At 35.6% G+C, this 16,745-nt stretch overlaps 1 protein-coding gene across 1 annotated transcript in view; it reads right to left on the bottom strand.

Annotated features, from left to right (window-relative positions):
- LOC124596237 overlaps positions 1 to 16,745 on the bottom strand; it is a 214,157-nt gene that overhangs the window by 15,216 nt on the left and 182,196 nt on the right. The window contains exons 7-8 of the mRNA XM_047135301.1: positions 10,498 to 10,581; positions 2,522 to 2,678 (exon numbers count right to left, since the gene is read on the bottom strand). Of these exons, the coding sequence (XP_046991257.1) occupies positions 2,522 to 2,678; positions 10,498 to 10,581 (241 nt within the window). The remainder of the gene's footprint in view (positions 1 to 2,521; positions 2,679 to 10,497; positions 10,582 to 16,745) is intronic.

The raw sequence follows: 16,745 nt of genomic DNA on the forward strand, positions 1-16,745 counted from the left end.
AATCAGTGTTTGAGAATGAGAGCACTTTCTGATTTTCAATAAATTTAAAAAATAATTTAAAATCTTTTCTAAATTTTTGACTGCTGCAGCCGTACAAAAGTTTTGATTTTGAATTTTTCATTAGTCTGGGGGTAAATAATCTGAGAGTATAAAACCAAGATAATTAGGGTTTACCTCATCAGTCATGAATGTTTTACATGCTGAAAGTCAAATATTTCACATATCAACTAATTTGTAAAGTAATCAGATGTTTGAAGCTGCTTTATTAATGGAAGTTCAATGCTTTGAAGAATTGAGGGTGGGTGTGTACTATTGGAATATTAATTTAAATAGCATGTCATTATCCAGATTGGTATGATCATTTATAAATTGTTTTATTTCATATTACAGTTTTATGAATGTGATAGTTTTCTTGTTGGGTGAGGAGGTGTTTTGAGTTGTTTATCCTTACAATTTCCATGTCAGTGTTTTGGTGGAAATTTTATGTGAGCGTTGGTGTAAGTGTTCAACAAAAGTGGAATGATTTGTCCTGTATGTCCATGTTCCATACTCTTTGTATAGGTCTAACCAGGAGAACATTTGGCATCTGATACAGGGTGATTATTTATAAAGTTAAACTTTCAAAACACTGTATAAATAACATCATTGGTCAGAATGACGTCAAATTGCAATGGAATATTATCAGAGAAGGGTGGAAATGTATGGCAGAAAAAAAAGTGTGAAAATTGATCAATAGATGGTGCTGTATGTGTCAGAATACGGCTTTTCCTCCTTTCGCGTCTGTGATGTTCACTATGACTGTCTCAATGCAGGATCATACTCTGCCTGTAAAGCTGTGTTACAGGAATGATGACTGTGCACACACTGATCTGCAGAAGTTACAGACATTGAAGGGTTTGAAAAACTGTGTTGGTCTGATTACTACCGTTGGATCTGGAGAAAATGATTTGGAAATTCGAAAAGATGGGTTCTTTTGGTGTGAAACCTGGTAGAGGGAGGAAACAAACTGATTCGATGTTAGTAGATGCAGTGGCCACAGCATGTGTATAGCGCTGCAGAACTTTTTAACAAACATTTTATAACTGCTACTGAAAAGATGGGGCTGTCAGGTTCTGTAGATGCTGCCATGGGATACCTCAGACCAGACATTTCAAGTAACTTCCATAATATGAATTTGACCCTCAGTACCCCAGCAGAAGTAATGTCCATCACAAAATCTTTAAAATCAAAAACATCTAGTGGGTACAATGAAATATCAACAAAGGTAATTAAGGGATGTGATTCTGAGTTAAGTAACATATTAAGCTATCTGTGTAACCAGTCATTTATGAGTGGAATATTTGCTGAATGGTTGAAATATGCTGAAGTTAAGCCACTGTTTAAGAAGGGAGATAAAGAAATAGCATCAAATTTCCGTCCAGTTTCACTTTTACCAGCATTCTCAAAAAGTTTAGAAAAGGTAATGTACAATCGGGTTTATAACCATCTTATCACAAATAAAATACTGTCAAAGTCACAGTTTGGGTTTCTAAAGGGTTCTGATATTGAGAAGGCTATCTACACTTACAGTGAAAATGTACTTAATTCATTAGACAAAAATTGTAGGCACTGGTATATTTTATGATGTGTTGAAGGTATTTGACTGTGTAAACCACAATATCCTTTTAAGTATTTGATCGGAGGCTTTCCCAGCGTATGTGTTGTTTCCAGAGTTCTTGGGTGTCCAGCCGGGTGCGATCGTTGAAGTCCCATGATATTTCGGTGAATAACCTTTCTGCCATCATCAGGCGGTTCTGGTGGAATGGTCTGTCTGCTCATTGTCAGTGTTATTTATGTCCGTCAGTCGGGCTTCGATTCCCTGTGCCGATGGTCCGATTGCATGGAAACCCTTACTTAGCTCCATCAAGGAGTCACGCCTCAAGTGAACACAAGATCTTTCGACGATGACTGCATGAAACACACAAATTCCCAAGCCAGTATCTTGCGATTTAATGTTCAGAATTTATGAACCTCTGCTAACTTACACTTAAGATTGTTGTTTTTGGGTTCCTTTTCCAAGGAAAGACTTAGCAAATAGTTGATTGAGGGGAGGAGGAAGAGGTGAGCATGCGTGATCTCACCTGCGCGCGCGCGCGCGCGCGCACGTGCACACACACACACACACACACACACACACACACACACACACACACACATATTCAGACAGATACGATTTCAGTGGATAAGTGGTCAAAAATTATTTTTATGGCTGAATACCTCCTTTACCTCTGTGTCATACTTAGGCTGGATGACAATAAAAATAGAGAGATACAAATAAATGAAGCCTCTGTGTTACACTAAGGCTGGATGACTTTTAATATAAATGGAGAAACGTAAATGAGGTTTAGTAACTAAAGTAAAAGAGGGGAACTGAGTTGAACTGTCTTCTGATTGGATTTTTCTTTTTATCAAGTTAATAATAATTCTGTGTTACACTCTTATTTAATATGTTTACTTAGCAACGCATGCAAACTGTACTTACATGAACATCAGAAGAGCAGGAGCTGTCAGAACAGCACTTGTCAGGAAGAATGCTGAGGGAAAGCTGCTGAAGGTGTGTTGGTACACTAAATTGTATAGCGGTATAATTGCAAGGGGCACAACAGCTTCTGACAGACTATATAGAGCACTGAGCTTCCCTGAAATAAACAAAAGTAAATGCAGTTATGTGACTATGGAATCAACCATGAAAATTTGTTCTAAACTGCTACTCATTCATTCATTCACCCACTCACTATACCTTAGATTCCATTGTGAAGGAGAACATTTTGGGATGAGGAATGAATCAAAGTATACACTAACAAAGAAAAGGAGCTGTTAGAAACTGAGTTAATAATTATCTATCATGAAACATTTATAAATTCTTTGGGTTTCCTCCAGATGTAGATACCAGGAGGAAAACTATTTCTGTGAAAAAGTTATATTAAACAGTTGCATTTTGTCTGTCATTGCAATCTTCATACATGCACTTATACAAACACAGTGATGTTTTCATAGAATAACAATTGCCTACATGCTGAAGGAATATGAGCAGTTTTGAAAGAGCACTGGTGCCTGCCATTAAGTTATCAGGATTATTAGTAATAATAACACAATAAATCAATTTGAACCCAATACATTAAAGTTAATGCAGAAAAGGATTAACTCATGCATGCACAATATTTCATTTGTTTCATCATCAGATAAAGCTCTATAATATCTGTGTTTGTGAATGCTGGACATACACTCACATGGAGAAAAATAAGAACATGTAATGCACCCATATAATTATTTTGCTGGCCCAGGTGTTGTGGTGTGGGCAGGTACAATGTTACATAGATGTATTGACCTTCAAATCTTTGAACACAGTACACTCACCAGTAAGTGTTATTGTGACATGGTACTCCTTCCCCAGGGTGCCTTTTCAAGAGTGCATGCAACTGACTTCATTTTTATGGATGACAATGAGTGACCACATCAAACAGACTATGTGCAGGAGCTATGGGAATGAGAGGATATTTGGTGAGTGGACTGGTCTGCCCGTTCTCCTGACTTAAGTCTCAATGCACTAAGGAGATATATGGCACCAAATCGACATATACCAATGACCAACCAGCCGTAGTCAACTTTGCTGGTGGAGAAATGGAATGCCGTACTGAAGAACTCCTTATCAATCTTGTGGCCAGCTTGGGGGGGAGGGGGGGCAGGGGGGGGGGGGGGGGGGGAAGGTGGTGGTGGGGGGAGGTCTGTGGTAATCATACACTCCATAAGGAACCATATGCCAGCATTTGAAATGTCCAGGGGACCATCATGAATCATGATGACTTCAGTGTAATTATTTTCTTTGCGTCACAGTCATTTCTGTTCATTACATTGCATATTTCTTTGTTACCTTTGAATTATACTGTAGCAATTCTGTCTATGTAACATCCAAGTTTCATTACATTTGTCCTTAAGTTTTGTGTAGGAGTGTATTTGCAAGTAAGAGTTTCTCAGGATTCAAAATTTGGAATCCATCAGGCCCTCTCTACTGAATATGTAGCTACCATTTTATTTACCTTGCACTATGATATGTGAATGGCTAAAATTACACCAACTGTAATTATTTTACCAGTCTGTATAGCTGACAACATTCTTTAGCAGAAATTTAAGTTCATGACTTACAAAGTACTTTGAATATGTGGTTCACTTTGTAGTGTAACTAACGAAAATACAGAATTTTGTTAAAGCATAATTGTTCATTATGTAAACAGTTGTTACTAAATAGTTTTAAATGTTAAGATGGGAGAGTGTATTTTGCATTGATCAATTAGGATTGATGCCTGGAACTAACATGATTGTAGGCAAACAAAATATTTATTTAATTCCAATTAAAAATTGCATGATGCAATATTAATTGTTAAAAATTCTCATCATGTTATATTTAACACTCAAAGCCCTTTATTTCATGAAACAATTTAATTAAAACATATCTTGTATGTATATATGTACGTACGTATGTACCAAACCGGGGACCTAGAAACAACGGAGAGGCTTCACCCGCATTAGCCCTCAGTGGTTCACAACCCTACAATAGGCCACAGCAGCCCACCCACCCCATTGCCGCCCCACACCAAACCCAGGGTTATTGTGTGGTTTGGTCCTCAATGGACCGCTCCAGGAAAGTCTCATACCAGACGAGTGTAACTCCAAATGTTTGCATGGTAGAATAATTATGGTGTATGTGTATGTGGAAATGGCATTTGCACAGCACTTGCCAACACAGTGTAACAGCACATTAGATCGCATGGCTAGCCGGGCGGGCAAAATTATATATGCTCTCCACTGACCTTGATGTCAAATGTAAAATATTTGCATTGATTTTTTTCCACTAAAATTTACATATGACACAAATTCTAATAATACCTAAGAGTGCTTGCATTGTTGAAAGTTTTATAAGTGACAGAAACTACAACCACATGGTAGTAATAAGAGAGCGCAATTGTGAGTTGTAAAAATGACAGTTGGCCGTTTACACTTATGTAATGGAAAACTGAAGAAGTGAGAAATAAATGATGAATGTTGAAGAAAGAATATTGATTGTAGAAAAACCATTTGTTATGTCCTAAGAATGTAACATATTCCCAAGAAAGCCACCCAAGTACTGTATGCATCGCATATGCAGCAAATGATAATAACTTGTTAAATTGAACTACAATGATCAACACCACCAACTGAACAAGTATATTTTTTCAACAAAATGTTTTCTGTTTTTTTAAAAAAAATCATCTAATTACTTGCAAGTACTAATAGCCAATGTAGAGTACAATGAAAAATACAAAAACTGAATTATATATTGGAACATACTGAGAGTAGGAACATTGCAGCTTCATATTTAACAGATGCGAAGCAAAGGGTCATTTTAGATACCTTATGCACTTTCAAGATAAATCATGTGGTGAGTGTGGTCAAAGTACTACTGATGTTTCTCAGTGTTCAATATTGAGATTAATCCAGTTTTTGCTGCATTCAAACAACTATCCATCTTACACTGACAAAGGTGAAATAATGTTTTTTGCCGATGTTGCAACCATCAAAATCAAACCCAATAGGGATATAACAACAGAGAAAATAATAAACGAAATATCCAGAAAAAAATGTTGACTGTTTCTCTGTAAGCGGACTGGTACAAAATTTAGGAGGGGTTGGGGAGAAGGGTATTGAAAATATAACAGTAGAGTATTTTTGAATAGAATTGTATTGTTGAAAGAGTCAAAAATATTACTGAGGCTCAAAAGCATAGCATTTAGAGCTATTTTGGATTAAAATGCAGATAATGAGAAGGAAACAGTGTTTTTAACTGCTTGCAGTACTCTACCACTTTTGAGAGGATACATGTTAGGGAAATGAGATGGGGATTATGTGGACTTGATTTGTCACATTATTTACATAGCGGTATTATGAGCATTATTTTTAAGCATGACAGGAAACAGCTACTTATAACAAGCTAAATTCAAAGCTGTTATTGAAAATTAGGAACACCACACATTGTCTCTTGTTGTTGAGCTGCTTAATTTTGAAATATCAAACAATGGAGGGTCCAGGATGGAAAAAGTCAGGCCACAGTGCCTAGAGACAGTACTCATGTGTGTATAGCAGGCTTTCTGCATGTGACTCAAATTTTTCATAAAAAAAATTACACATACACACACACACACACACACACACACACACACACACACACACACACAGCTCATATGTCTTTCTTGTTTCAGGTAATGTTGTTTCAAATTGATTATTGATTATGGCCTGGTCTTTGACTTAGCTACAGCTCTCTTTTCTGTTACAGGATATAGGCACTTTGAAGTGTCATCAGGATATACTTAAGAAAGACTATACCTAAAAAAGCATACAACTCAGGAAGCAGCACCTATTTTTTTTTTTTAAAGAAAGGTTGAGGTTTTCCTGTTAGTTTATCAGTCTACTTTAGATGAAGTACCACAAACAGTATTGTGCAGTGCAGGATTACAGTTTCTTGGAGTTACATCTTTTCTGTTAATGTTTACTTTGGCTAGTTGTATCTGCTTTGTAAATATCTTCACATTGTCCTCTGTGTAACCTCTCAGTAAATATTATTACCATTTATTACCAGGTCTTCGTCATTCACCAGCCATGGCTGGCTACAATCAAGTGATTTACAATATAATGAATTACAGAATAACATCTAAACTTTATACAGGTAATGTATTTAGGCTATGTCATATTCACTGTGTCCATTCGCTTTCATCACAGTCAAAGAATTCTTGGACCAAGTGTAATGGGCATTGTTTTAGGGCTTCAGCAATTTGTCAATTTGTTTCTTGAAGTTGTCCAGTGACAGGGTCTGCAATTCAACAGGTCGTTTGTTGAACATCCTCACAATGATCACCGGAAAACTGTCTCTTGTTTTGGACAGTCGGCAGGTTGGCAGATTTATGTCTTCTTTGCTGCAGGTATTATGTTTATGGATGTTATGCCTCTTGCAGTAGGTGTCTAGGTTTTCCCTTAAGTGGATAAGGCATAATAATACATAGTGGCTATAAACAGTCATTACCCCAATGTTCTGAATAACGGTTTGCAGTGTTCCTGGCTGCTGCTCAATGTAATAATTCTTATTGCCTTCTTTTGCAGTAGCAGCATATCCTTGCAGCCTGCCGAATGGCCCCATAGCTGTAATCCATACAAAATGTGGCTATGGAACAAAGCATAGCAGAAAGTTATTGTAAACTGGTCTGTAATCACTTTTTTAAATCTTTGTAGGAGGTATATTACACAAGAGAGTTTCTTGCATACATGCACAGTGTGTACATTCCATGAGAGTTTGTGGTCTATTGTGAAGGCTAACAGTTTAATAGATTTTATAAGGTCAGAGTATGTGTTTTTTCTAAGACTGCACACCATACGCTGGGTTTTTCTTTGTTTACTTTCATCTTGTTGGTGGTGAACCATTTTTTAGTGTTTTCGAACTGTTCATCAGACTTCATGACTGCTTGGGCAGAATTTTCCCCTTTGGCAATAAGAGTGGTGATGTCCGCAAATTGTAGTGTCTCACTAACTTCACTTAGATCATTTACAAAAATGAGGAAGAGGAGTGGGGCTATGACTGAACCATGTGGCAAAACATGTTCTACCTTCTGTTCTCCAAGTAAGACTGAAGTGTAGCTAGGGCTGTACCTCCCACACCATAGCATTTTAGTTTTTTGAGCAAGACCTTGTGGGGGATGCAGTTGAAAGCTTTGCTTAGATCTCACAGTGTGAGTGCCACAAACTCTCTCCTTGAATGCCTGCATTACTTTTCTCAATAAGTCTAATGCTGCAGTGGTACAGGACTTTCCATTTAAGAACTCGTGTTGTGCATCTTTGAAGAGATTATTTTCTTCACAATAAGTTAGGATCTGATCTTTCATGATGGATCCAATCACTTTTGCTAGTATAGGAATGATTGATATTGGCCTAAAACTTGACACATTATCTGGGTGTCCTTTTTTGTAAACTGGTAGCGTCCTTGCAAGTTTCAAGAAATCTGGGAAAACTCCTGCAGAGAGGCAGTTGTTTATAGCTGTTGCTAATGGGTGTGCTATTTCTCCAATAATTTTCTTTAGTACAGTACAGGACATCCCGTACATATCTTGACTCTCCGAAGTTTTGTAAGATTTTTCTATTTTCACTATGTCATTTGCATGTACCTTTTTCCATGTTTCAAATTTACTGTGAGTTTTATCTGGTAAGTAAACAGTAAGATCTATAACCGAGTCTGGGATTTGTGCAACAGTGTTTTCTATAACTTTGATAAAGTAGTCATTGAAGTCATCAGGACTGCAGGCATTAGAAGTAGGCTTCATTTACTAGGGTCCAGGCTGCTTTGTAAGGATTATAGGCTTCTCTTATGAATCTGTCGTCCCCCCTCCTTTTAGCTTCTACTTTTTTTTCTGTAAAATCTCTTGGCCTCTTAAGTAATTGCTGTGTAACAATTGTTTACTATTTGGGTCTGTGGCTGCTTTGGCACAGTCATTCCACATTAAGACAATGTTTTTTAGATTGGCTAGCTCAGGTCTGTACCATGTGTTTGCATGTACTATTTTCTGTTTTCCTTGTGCTTTACCTGTGTGGGTTTTCTTTGGTATCAGTGGGAACATCTCATCAAATTTGGTTTTTAGTGTCTGGAAAAGAACATTTAAGGCATCGTTGGGTTTTGCTTCTGTAATTAACTGCTGCCAGTTTATGCTGGACTGTGAGGCACTGAAAGTCTGTAGTTTTTCTTTTGGCTCTACTCTTCTGTGAAACACTTAATTTGATCACCATGTATTTGTCTGTTGGCTACCCAGAGTCTTCATTTGTAGTTTCATTGCATCAACTACATTTATTTTGTAACTTCAAGTATATAAATTTGTAATAATGGTGTCGAGGCAGGCATCACCTCTAGTTGGAAGTCTGTTTGCTATAAAGGGACCATAAATTCAAGAATGCTCTCTCTTTTGTACTATTTTCACCTATGTGTACATAAAGAGTGCAATTTTTGGTTTAAGGTGTGTTATGTTAGGTAAACAACTTTCCAAGTTAGTGATAAAGTTTTAGAAACTTCCTTTTGGTGAATGGTACACTGAAACAATAATCATATCTATTTCTACTAGTTCTAAGCCAGCCAGTTCTAAATCCAATATGAGCAGTAATTTCTCAGGCCCACATCCCTAATGCTGAGATTTTTATTGGCAGTTTTATTGGTAGTTTCTCGACACCATGAGCTCACCATCTCTAGGTATTCAATGCATCTGTAATTTTCACCCTCTTCTTTCTTGAGCCAGTGCTTACATACACATATCACATCTGGCTTTGCATCTTATAAATATAGATAACAGATCACATTTTGTTCGTAGACATTGAACATTTACACTAGCTAAAACTATGGGTACATTATTCTGATTTCAGTTTCGTTGAACTGCAGTTGCAATAGTAGGCTCTATTGTACTGCTGCTTTGAATGTTCTCCGGCATAAAAAATGCCGCAATACTACATTCTTAGGCCATATAGAACTGCTCATTACTTTTTCCTTTAGTTCAAAGTCAACACTAATTTTGAAACTGCTGTTTAGAGCTTTTGTAGCTAGTTTTTCTGCCTCGAAATCATTGAACTCAGGGAAGGTTTTACATAGGAAACTGATTACATTTTCAGTTGTGCTGTTCTTAACTTTGCTCAGGTGAAACCAAGCCTTTTTTTCTCTGTACAGATCTTCTTGTTTTTTGCCTGTGCCTATTATGCTTGTTTTCCTGTTTCTAACACTGAAATTTCTGGTGGTGTAGCAGATATTTGAAGAATGGGTATTTCGAGGTTTCCATTTTGTCTGGAGCTCTGAGGTGTGGTTTTATAAGGCTGTTTGTACTCTGTAGATGGATTTATTTGATTAGTAGTCATGGGTGGATTGTTTGGGTCATAAAAGTGTACTTTATTTCCTTTTTTGTGACAAACTTGTTGCCAATCAGTCTGGATATCACAAGAATGTTTTTATTGTTTGTTTTATGTTGCGTTATTTTGCTGATGCTCCGTGAGTTTCTAGGCTCACTCAGTGTTTCCCCAGTAACTTCCTTTTCTGTAGGCAGCATTTGTTTGTTGTGTATTTTTCCACTGTGTATTGTGAGTGAGTCATGAGATGAGATTTCATAACACAGTATTTTTCTTTTTTAAAGAAGTCTAACAGTTTATTATTAATTTTACAGCAAAGTCACAGGAAGCTCATTTACGAAAATGGCTTCAGCCAATAGCTTGTTCATCTCAAAGAGCCTGCAGAGTGTAGTTTCATTAATAAAACTCAATCAATTTAGCGATATAAGAAATGAAATTTTTGGGTAAGTAGGGCAGGAAAAGGTAAAATAAAGGAGATACCTGCATAAAATATTTAATAATACCTGTAATATCTGTTAGTGAGATTATTAGAACAGATAATCTAACATTTTAATTTCAACTTACCCATATCTGTAGGTGCTACTATTTTTGACCCAATGGATTTCTGCACTGCCATTGATGCTCCATGTAACAGTTCTGCAATGGGCACTGTAAAAGAAATTTATTTTACATTGTGGTGGGCTACTACATGGAAAGATGGTATGGTGATTAAATACCTCACAGTCATTCACTCAAGTACTGAGTCAGTCTCTCTCTCTCTCTCTCTCTCTCTCTCTCTCTCTCTCTCACTCTAGATAACAGGACAGGTACATAAAATAAACAAACAATTCAAAGATCCCTCGGAAAATTGTGGGAAATCATCTTTTTATGGCATTTTGGTGTACATTGTACCTGATACTGACCTGGAATGTGCTCCTGTCACGGTTCTTAACTAAATACAAGGAAAATAATATTCAGAGTAGTTGTATAAAAAGGTATTTAAATTGACAAAGAGGCAGATATGCTGACCAGTTGGCTTACAGGTAATTTTTCTTTCATATTTTCCTCAATTTTTTCTAACAAAAGATTGGTCGATCTTAGTCTGGTGTTTTAGTGAACTGACCTTCTCCCATCTGTCCAATCATTTTCTCTTCCATCCCCAAAGAAGAAAACTTGAGTTTCTGAAAGTTAGATGCATTTTTATCTTTTTTATGTTTTACTTTCAGTTGTGCTAAAAATTATACATTCTAAAAGTAAGTGCTAACAGTATATGAAGCCGGAGCAAAGGAGCTACATAACCAACAGGCAAAAAAATTACAAGCTAGAAAAATAGGCTTGACACTCTACTTATCAAGGCTTTGAAATCATTTTGTTGCCAGGAGAAATGGTAAGTTAGGATGTAGAAAAATTATATGTGAAATGCACAGGTATCAGAGAGAAGAGGAAGTTGTTTCATATCTTCAGTCAGACTGCCTTTTGATGTATGGTAGGTACAAGCTTTTTCATGTCTCTATTACTGTTATGTATAAAAAGATCCAGTTTCTATGTAACCATCCTCTCAACCAGATCAAGAATCCATACTTTTCAAAAGTTAATGGGAAAGCAAAGGAAATTCAGATTTAATATCCCACCAATAACAAAATTATTATAGACCAGGCAAAGCTGAAATTGGACCAGGAAGGGGAAGAAAATGGCTGTTTTCAAAGGATCCACCAAATTTTCCACATGGCGTGATCTAGGGAGAAACTAAAAAATTATAAATGTTGATGATAAAATACATTGTGCCATATGATGTGGACTAATATTCAAAAGAATTTTATTAAGAAAAATCTGGGTATTTGAACAGAAATCTGAACCTTGAAACTTCTTGGCAGATTAAAACTGTGTGCTGGATTGAGACTCAAAGTCGGGACCTTTGCTTTTCGCGGGCAAGTGTATAAGTACAGAGGTGGGAGCTGAGGTACTGGTGGAATTGAAGCTGTGAGGACGGATCGTTAGTTGGGCTTGGATAGCTCAGTTGGTAGAGCGCTTACTCATGAAAGGCAAAGGTTCCAAGTTCAAGTTTCGGTCACGCACAGATTTTAATCTGCCAGGAAGTTTCATATCAGTGCACACTCAGCTGCAGAGTGAAAATTTCATTCTGGAATTTGAACCTTGCTGTATTAATATCTATCTGCTTGTGGGTTTGAATATTTCTACAAATTCATTAATTTAGTATGAAGAACTCCTTAAGAGTATTTATACAAGAATGTGGGAAAAACATCATAACTAAGAAGAAGAAAGACAATTTTTGAAAATGCAGCATAACAAGAATTAGAGCAAATACTGAACTAAGTAGAAGTAATTATACCATTTACTTTTAAGGAACAGTGATAAGACATACCTTCAGACAGATAAAGAAGCACAAGAAAAAAAATTATGATCAGGTAAACTAGATAAAATTAAAAAAAAAATTCATTTGTGGTCTACTGTACAGTTTATTAAAAATATAATGAAATAGTACTATCTAAAGGCAGCAGATATATTTTAAAAATGAGAAAAACTTGTACTAAATGATAATAAGTTCCACCATACATTCTTTAGACTAGAAAAAACAATGATATCAGATGAACAGTGGGGCTACTACTTATCTCATAACAAACCATGCTGGATAAAAAAGTACAGGGCTGACTCAGCATACACAAAATGTATGTAAGAGAGGTTCAATATGTGAACTTTTTATGAGATTGCTTGTTTCAAGGGTGAGTGGCACAAAGAGGAAAATATGCTATAGATTTGCATTGTCAAAAATATTTCAACAATTAAATGCTCAAGTCACCATGGAGCCCTTACCAAATAGGTAAATAGGTAAACTATTTCAGAGGTTCACTGATAAAATCATTAACAAGTCAGTATAGCCCACACAACAGTGTAGCAGAAATGAAAGGGGAACTTAAATTGGAATCCTTGGAAGAAAGACAATGAAAAAATATTTAACAATTGTAATATCAATTATTCACAATTGTAATTATTCAACACAAACAAATACCTGGGTAGGCTTATGACAATTTGGAGGGATATGAAATGGAACGATCACCAATGCACAGTCTTAGGCAAAGCAAGTGGCAGACTTTGGTTCATTGGTGGATACTGAAGGTTCATTGGTGGATACTGAAAAAGGGGACTCAGTCTACAAAGAAAATTGCTTACAAATCACATGTGCATCCAGTCTTAGAATATTGACCAAGTGTGGAGGGATCCATGCCAGATAAGAATTACAGGTGATGCTGGATGTATAAAAAGAAGGGTGGTATAGAATGGTGACAGGTTTGTTTCACTCATAGGAGGGCATCAAGGAAACGTTGTACAACCTGAACATTGAGAATCAGTGTTAAATGAGGAACGTAGAGATATCTTGCATTCCTCTACTTATTGCTTCCATAGGGGCTGGAAGATGAATGTAGCCTAATTACAACATTCAGAGACTTTGGTGTCCACAAAAATTTTTCCTGGTTGGTTTAAGACTGTAAAAGATATGCATGAGCTATCAGTTTTGAGACATTTCAAGCCATAAGAACTAACTTTTGTAGGTTACACAAAAAAGCTTACTGTATCTCAGAGAACTGATAGTTATCCACTCAAATATGAATAAGAACACTGTAATCCATATTCTGGGGAGGGGGGAATTTGAATGGGAAGTTACCCAATCATGTGGTATGAAATTCAAGACATTTTAAAAATAATGCACAAAAATTCAGGACAAATGGTGAAAATCAGGACACAATAGAATTACTATCAATATAGGTTTAATAAAAAGTCTAAGAAGTCAACTTTGCCTAGGATATTGGATGAGCCACAGGTGGCAGATAGTGAACATTCCACCAGATATGATGGACAGCTGCCAATACAGAATAAGCAGTCCCGCACCAAGGCAAAATAAAACCAAATCCACTTTGCATCTGCCTAGTAACAAGTGGCAATGTGGTCAGTATCTGTTCACCAGTCATGAGGCTGAAATTTATATTCTGGAACTTACCCTGCCTGTCTCAACAGTCTGGGTTCACTCAATGAGTCTACTCAACTCAGCCTCATTCCAGGCACAATCATCATGGAGCATTTTGATAATCACAATATTACCTCAAGTGGTCAATCCACCACCAATATTAGTGATGCAAATGGTCTTTCAGATTCTGGGGCAGCCAAGTTAAATTGCAGAGTGATTCAAAAGAGGAAGTCGGAGTCCTCTGGCCAACTTAAAACCCAAACAAATATATTTTTTGTGACACTTAACATAAAACACTTTTGCAACCAGGTAAACTTCATAAACTGGGAGATATATTAAAAGAATAGAAGATTCAAATTTTGGCACTTCAAGAAACATGAATGATGGACAATAACACCATGGATTTTGAATGGGGGGCTCCATATGGTTCCCAAGTTGTGCAGTGATTGTAAACCATAAAATTACCAAATAAGCAGAAACCAGTCGCAAGATGATGTTTTCTTTATTTAATTTACAAATCGATTTCAACTGATTAACAGCCATCATCGGTGCTTTCAACATGTATGTTCCCTGAGTAATAACACTTTCTTAAACAGATGTCAAACCATGGATTTTGATAATTATTGCCTTTTTAAAAGCAACACTGATAAAAGAATACTTAATAATACAGCACATCTGAGAGTTGCTTTTGCAGTCTTCAAAACTATTTTAAATTCAATAACAGAGGTAAAACCCATTAATAATAGACTAATGACAATTTCTCTTAAATGTACAAATAAGGTGTACACTTTAATTAATGCCCTTACACCAGTCAATGAGGATAATTGTAAAAAACCTGTAGAAGTTAATAAAGCTTGGGAAATGTTAGAAAGCATCGTCTCAAAAATTCTCTCAAACCATGTTAAATATTTAATGGCTGATTTTAATACGGTACTCAATTAGGTAAAGAGAAAAAATATAAGAAAACAGTTGGTGAATACCAAGCAGGCTTTAAACCAAACAGATCCTGTCTGGAACAAACTCTTAATTTAAAACTAATCCTTAGGCACCAAAGGATTTCGAGTAACAATACTGATTGTACATTTGTGGATTTTAAAAGGCCTACAACTCAGTTGATTGTGAATCTCTGTTCCAAATTTTAAAGGAGCAAGGGCTAGGTAAGAACTCTAACACTGATTAACGAAATGTTAACTGACACTAACTCTAAAGTTAAATTTGTGGGAGAAATTTCTGAATCATTTGATATAAAGACTGGTGTTAGACAGGGAGATGGACTCTCACCAGTACTGTTTAACTGTGTTTTGGAAAAGGTGATTACTGAATACTGAGAGCAAAAGTCGATTCAAAATATAGATCAATGAATCAGGTTAGGCAGATTGCCTTGCCTTTTCAGATGATCTGGCAATTTTAACTAGGGATATTACCAGGGTCATTCCATATCAAATCACCCAATAAAAAATAAATTTTACACCCACCTCCTTAGATTTTCATGAAATTTGGCTCAAATGGTTCTAATACCATCCAGACAACACCTGCAATTTTTTTTTTTGCTGTATCTCTTACAGATTTTTTTTATAAATTTTTAAAGTTTTTGTGTTTTGCGTTTTCTGAACCTTCAGAAATGGTCAGTTTACTTTGTATTCAAAACTTTAAATTTGCTTATCTTAAAAACTCTTTTAGATAACATCATGAATTTTTGCAGCAAGTTTATTTATAATACATATTTGAAGATAAAAATGATCCTATTAAAATATATTAATATTTTCTATATATATATATATATATATATATATATATATATATATATATATATATAAGAGTAAAGTATATAAGAGTAAATTAAAACAAATTTGAGCATTCTATCAGGTCTGAGACTCGAGATATTGCAATTCTTATAAAACAAAACATCCGTTAAAAAAAAAAGAAAAAAAATACAAATATATATATATATATATTTTTGAGTAATTTTGTCTTTTTAATAAACATTAATGCTGGTTCAAACTGTTTTTCCACTTCATCCAAGAGCTTTCAGTTCTTTTGATACAGTCTTTTTTGAAGTAATACATTCTCCCAGTGCAGCTTGATTGAGCTGCGTCTACTACACAGACTATGTGCTCCAAAGGCACTATGCAGGAATCTTCTCTTTCAGGCCAATAAAATGATGCAGCGGGTCCTGAAGGATGTGGAAATAGAATTTCTGCATATATATATATATATATATATATATATATATATATATATATATATATATATATATATATATATATATATATATATTTTTTTTCTTTTTTTTTAATGGATGTTTTGTTTTATAAGAATTGCAATATCTCGAGTCTCAGACCTGATAGAATGCTCAAATTTGTTTTAATTTACTCTTAAACATATAGGCTACTTGATAAAACAAAAATAATGATGACTTTGTAACATGTTTATTAATTATAGTAGATTACATTAGAATTATGTACAAAGATAGTTTACTTACGGCACTTATGTATAACCCAACTGATTGCTTGAAACATTGAATTTTTTGAGTAATTTTGTCTTTTTAATAAACATTAATGCTGGTTCAAACTGTTTTTCCACTTCATCCAAGAGCTTTCAGTTCTTTTGATACAGTCTTTTTTGAAGTAATACATTCTCCCAGTGCAGCTTGATTGAGGTGCGTCTACTACACAGACTATGTGCTCCAAAGGCACTATGCAGGAATCTTCTCTTTCAGGCCAATAAAATGATGCAGCGGGTCCTGAAGGATGTGGAAATAGAATTTCTGCATCTTCTTCATCATTGAATATTGTTTTTATCAGTCCAAAGTACCAGTTACCATCATAATTTGCAGCCACATAGCAATTTA

This window comes from Schistocerca americana, chromosome 2 (assembly GCF_021461395.2).
Source record: "Schistocerca americana isolate TAMUIC-IGC-003095 chromosome 2, iqSchAmer2.1, whole genome shotgun sequence".
Taxonomy (NCBI): Eukaryota; Metazoa; Arthropoda; class Insecta; order Orthoptera; family Acrididae; genus Schistocerca; species Schistocerca americana.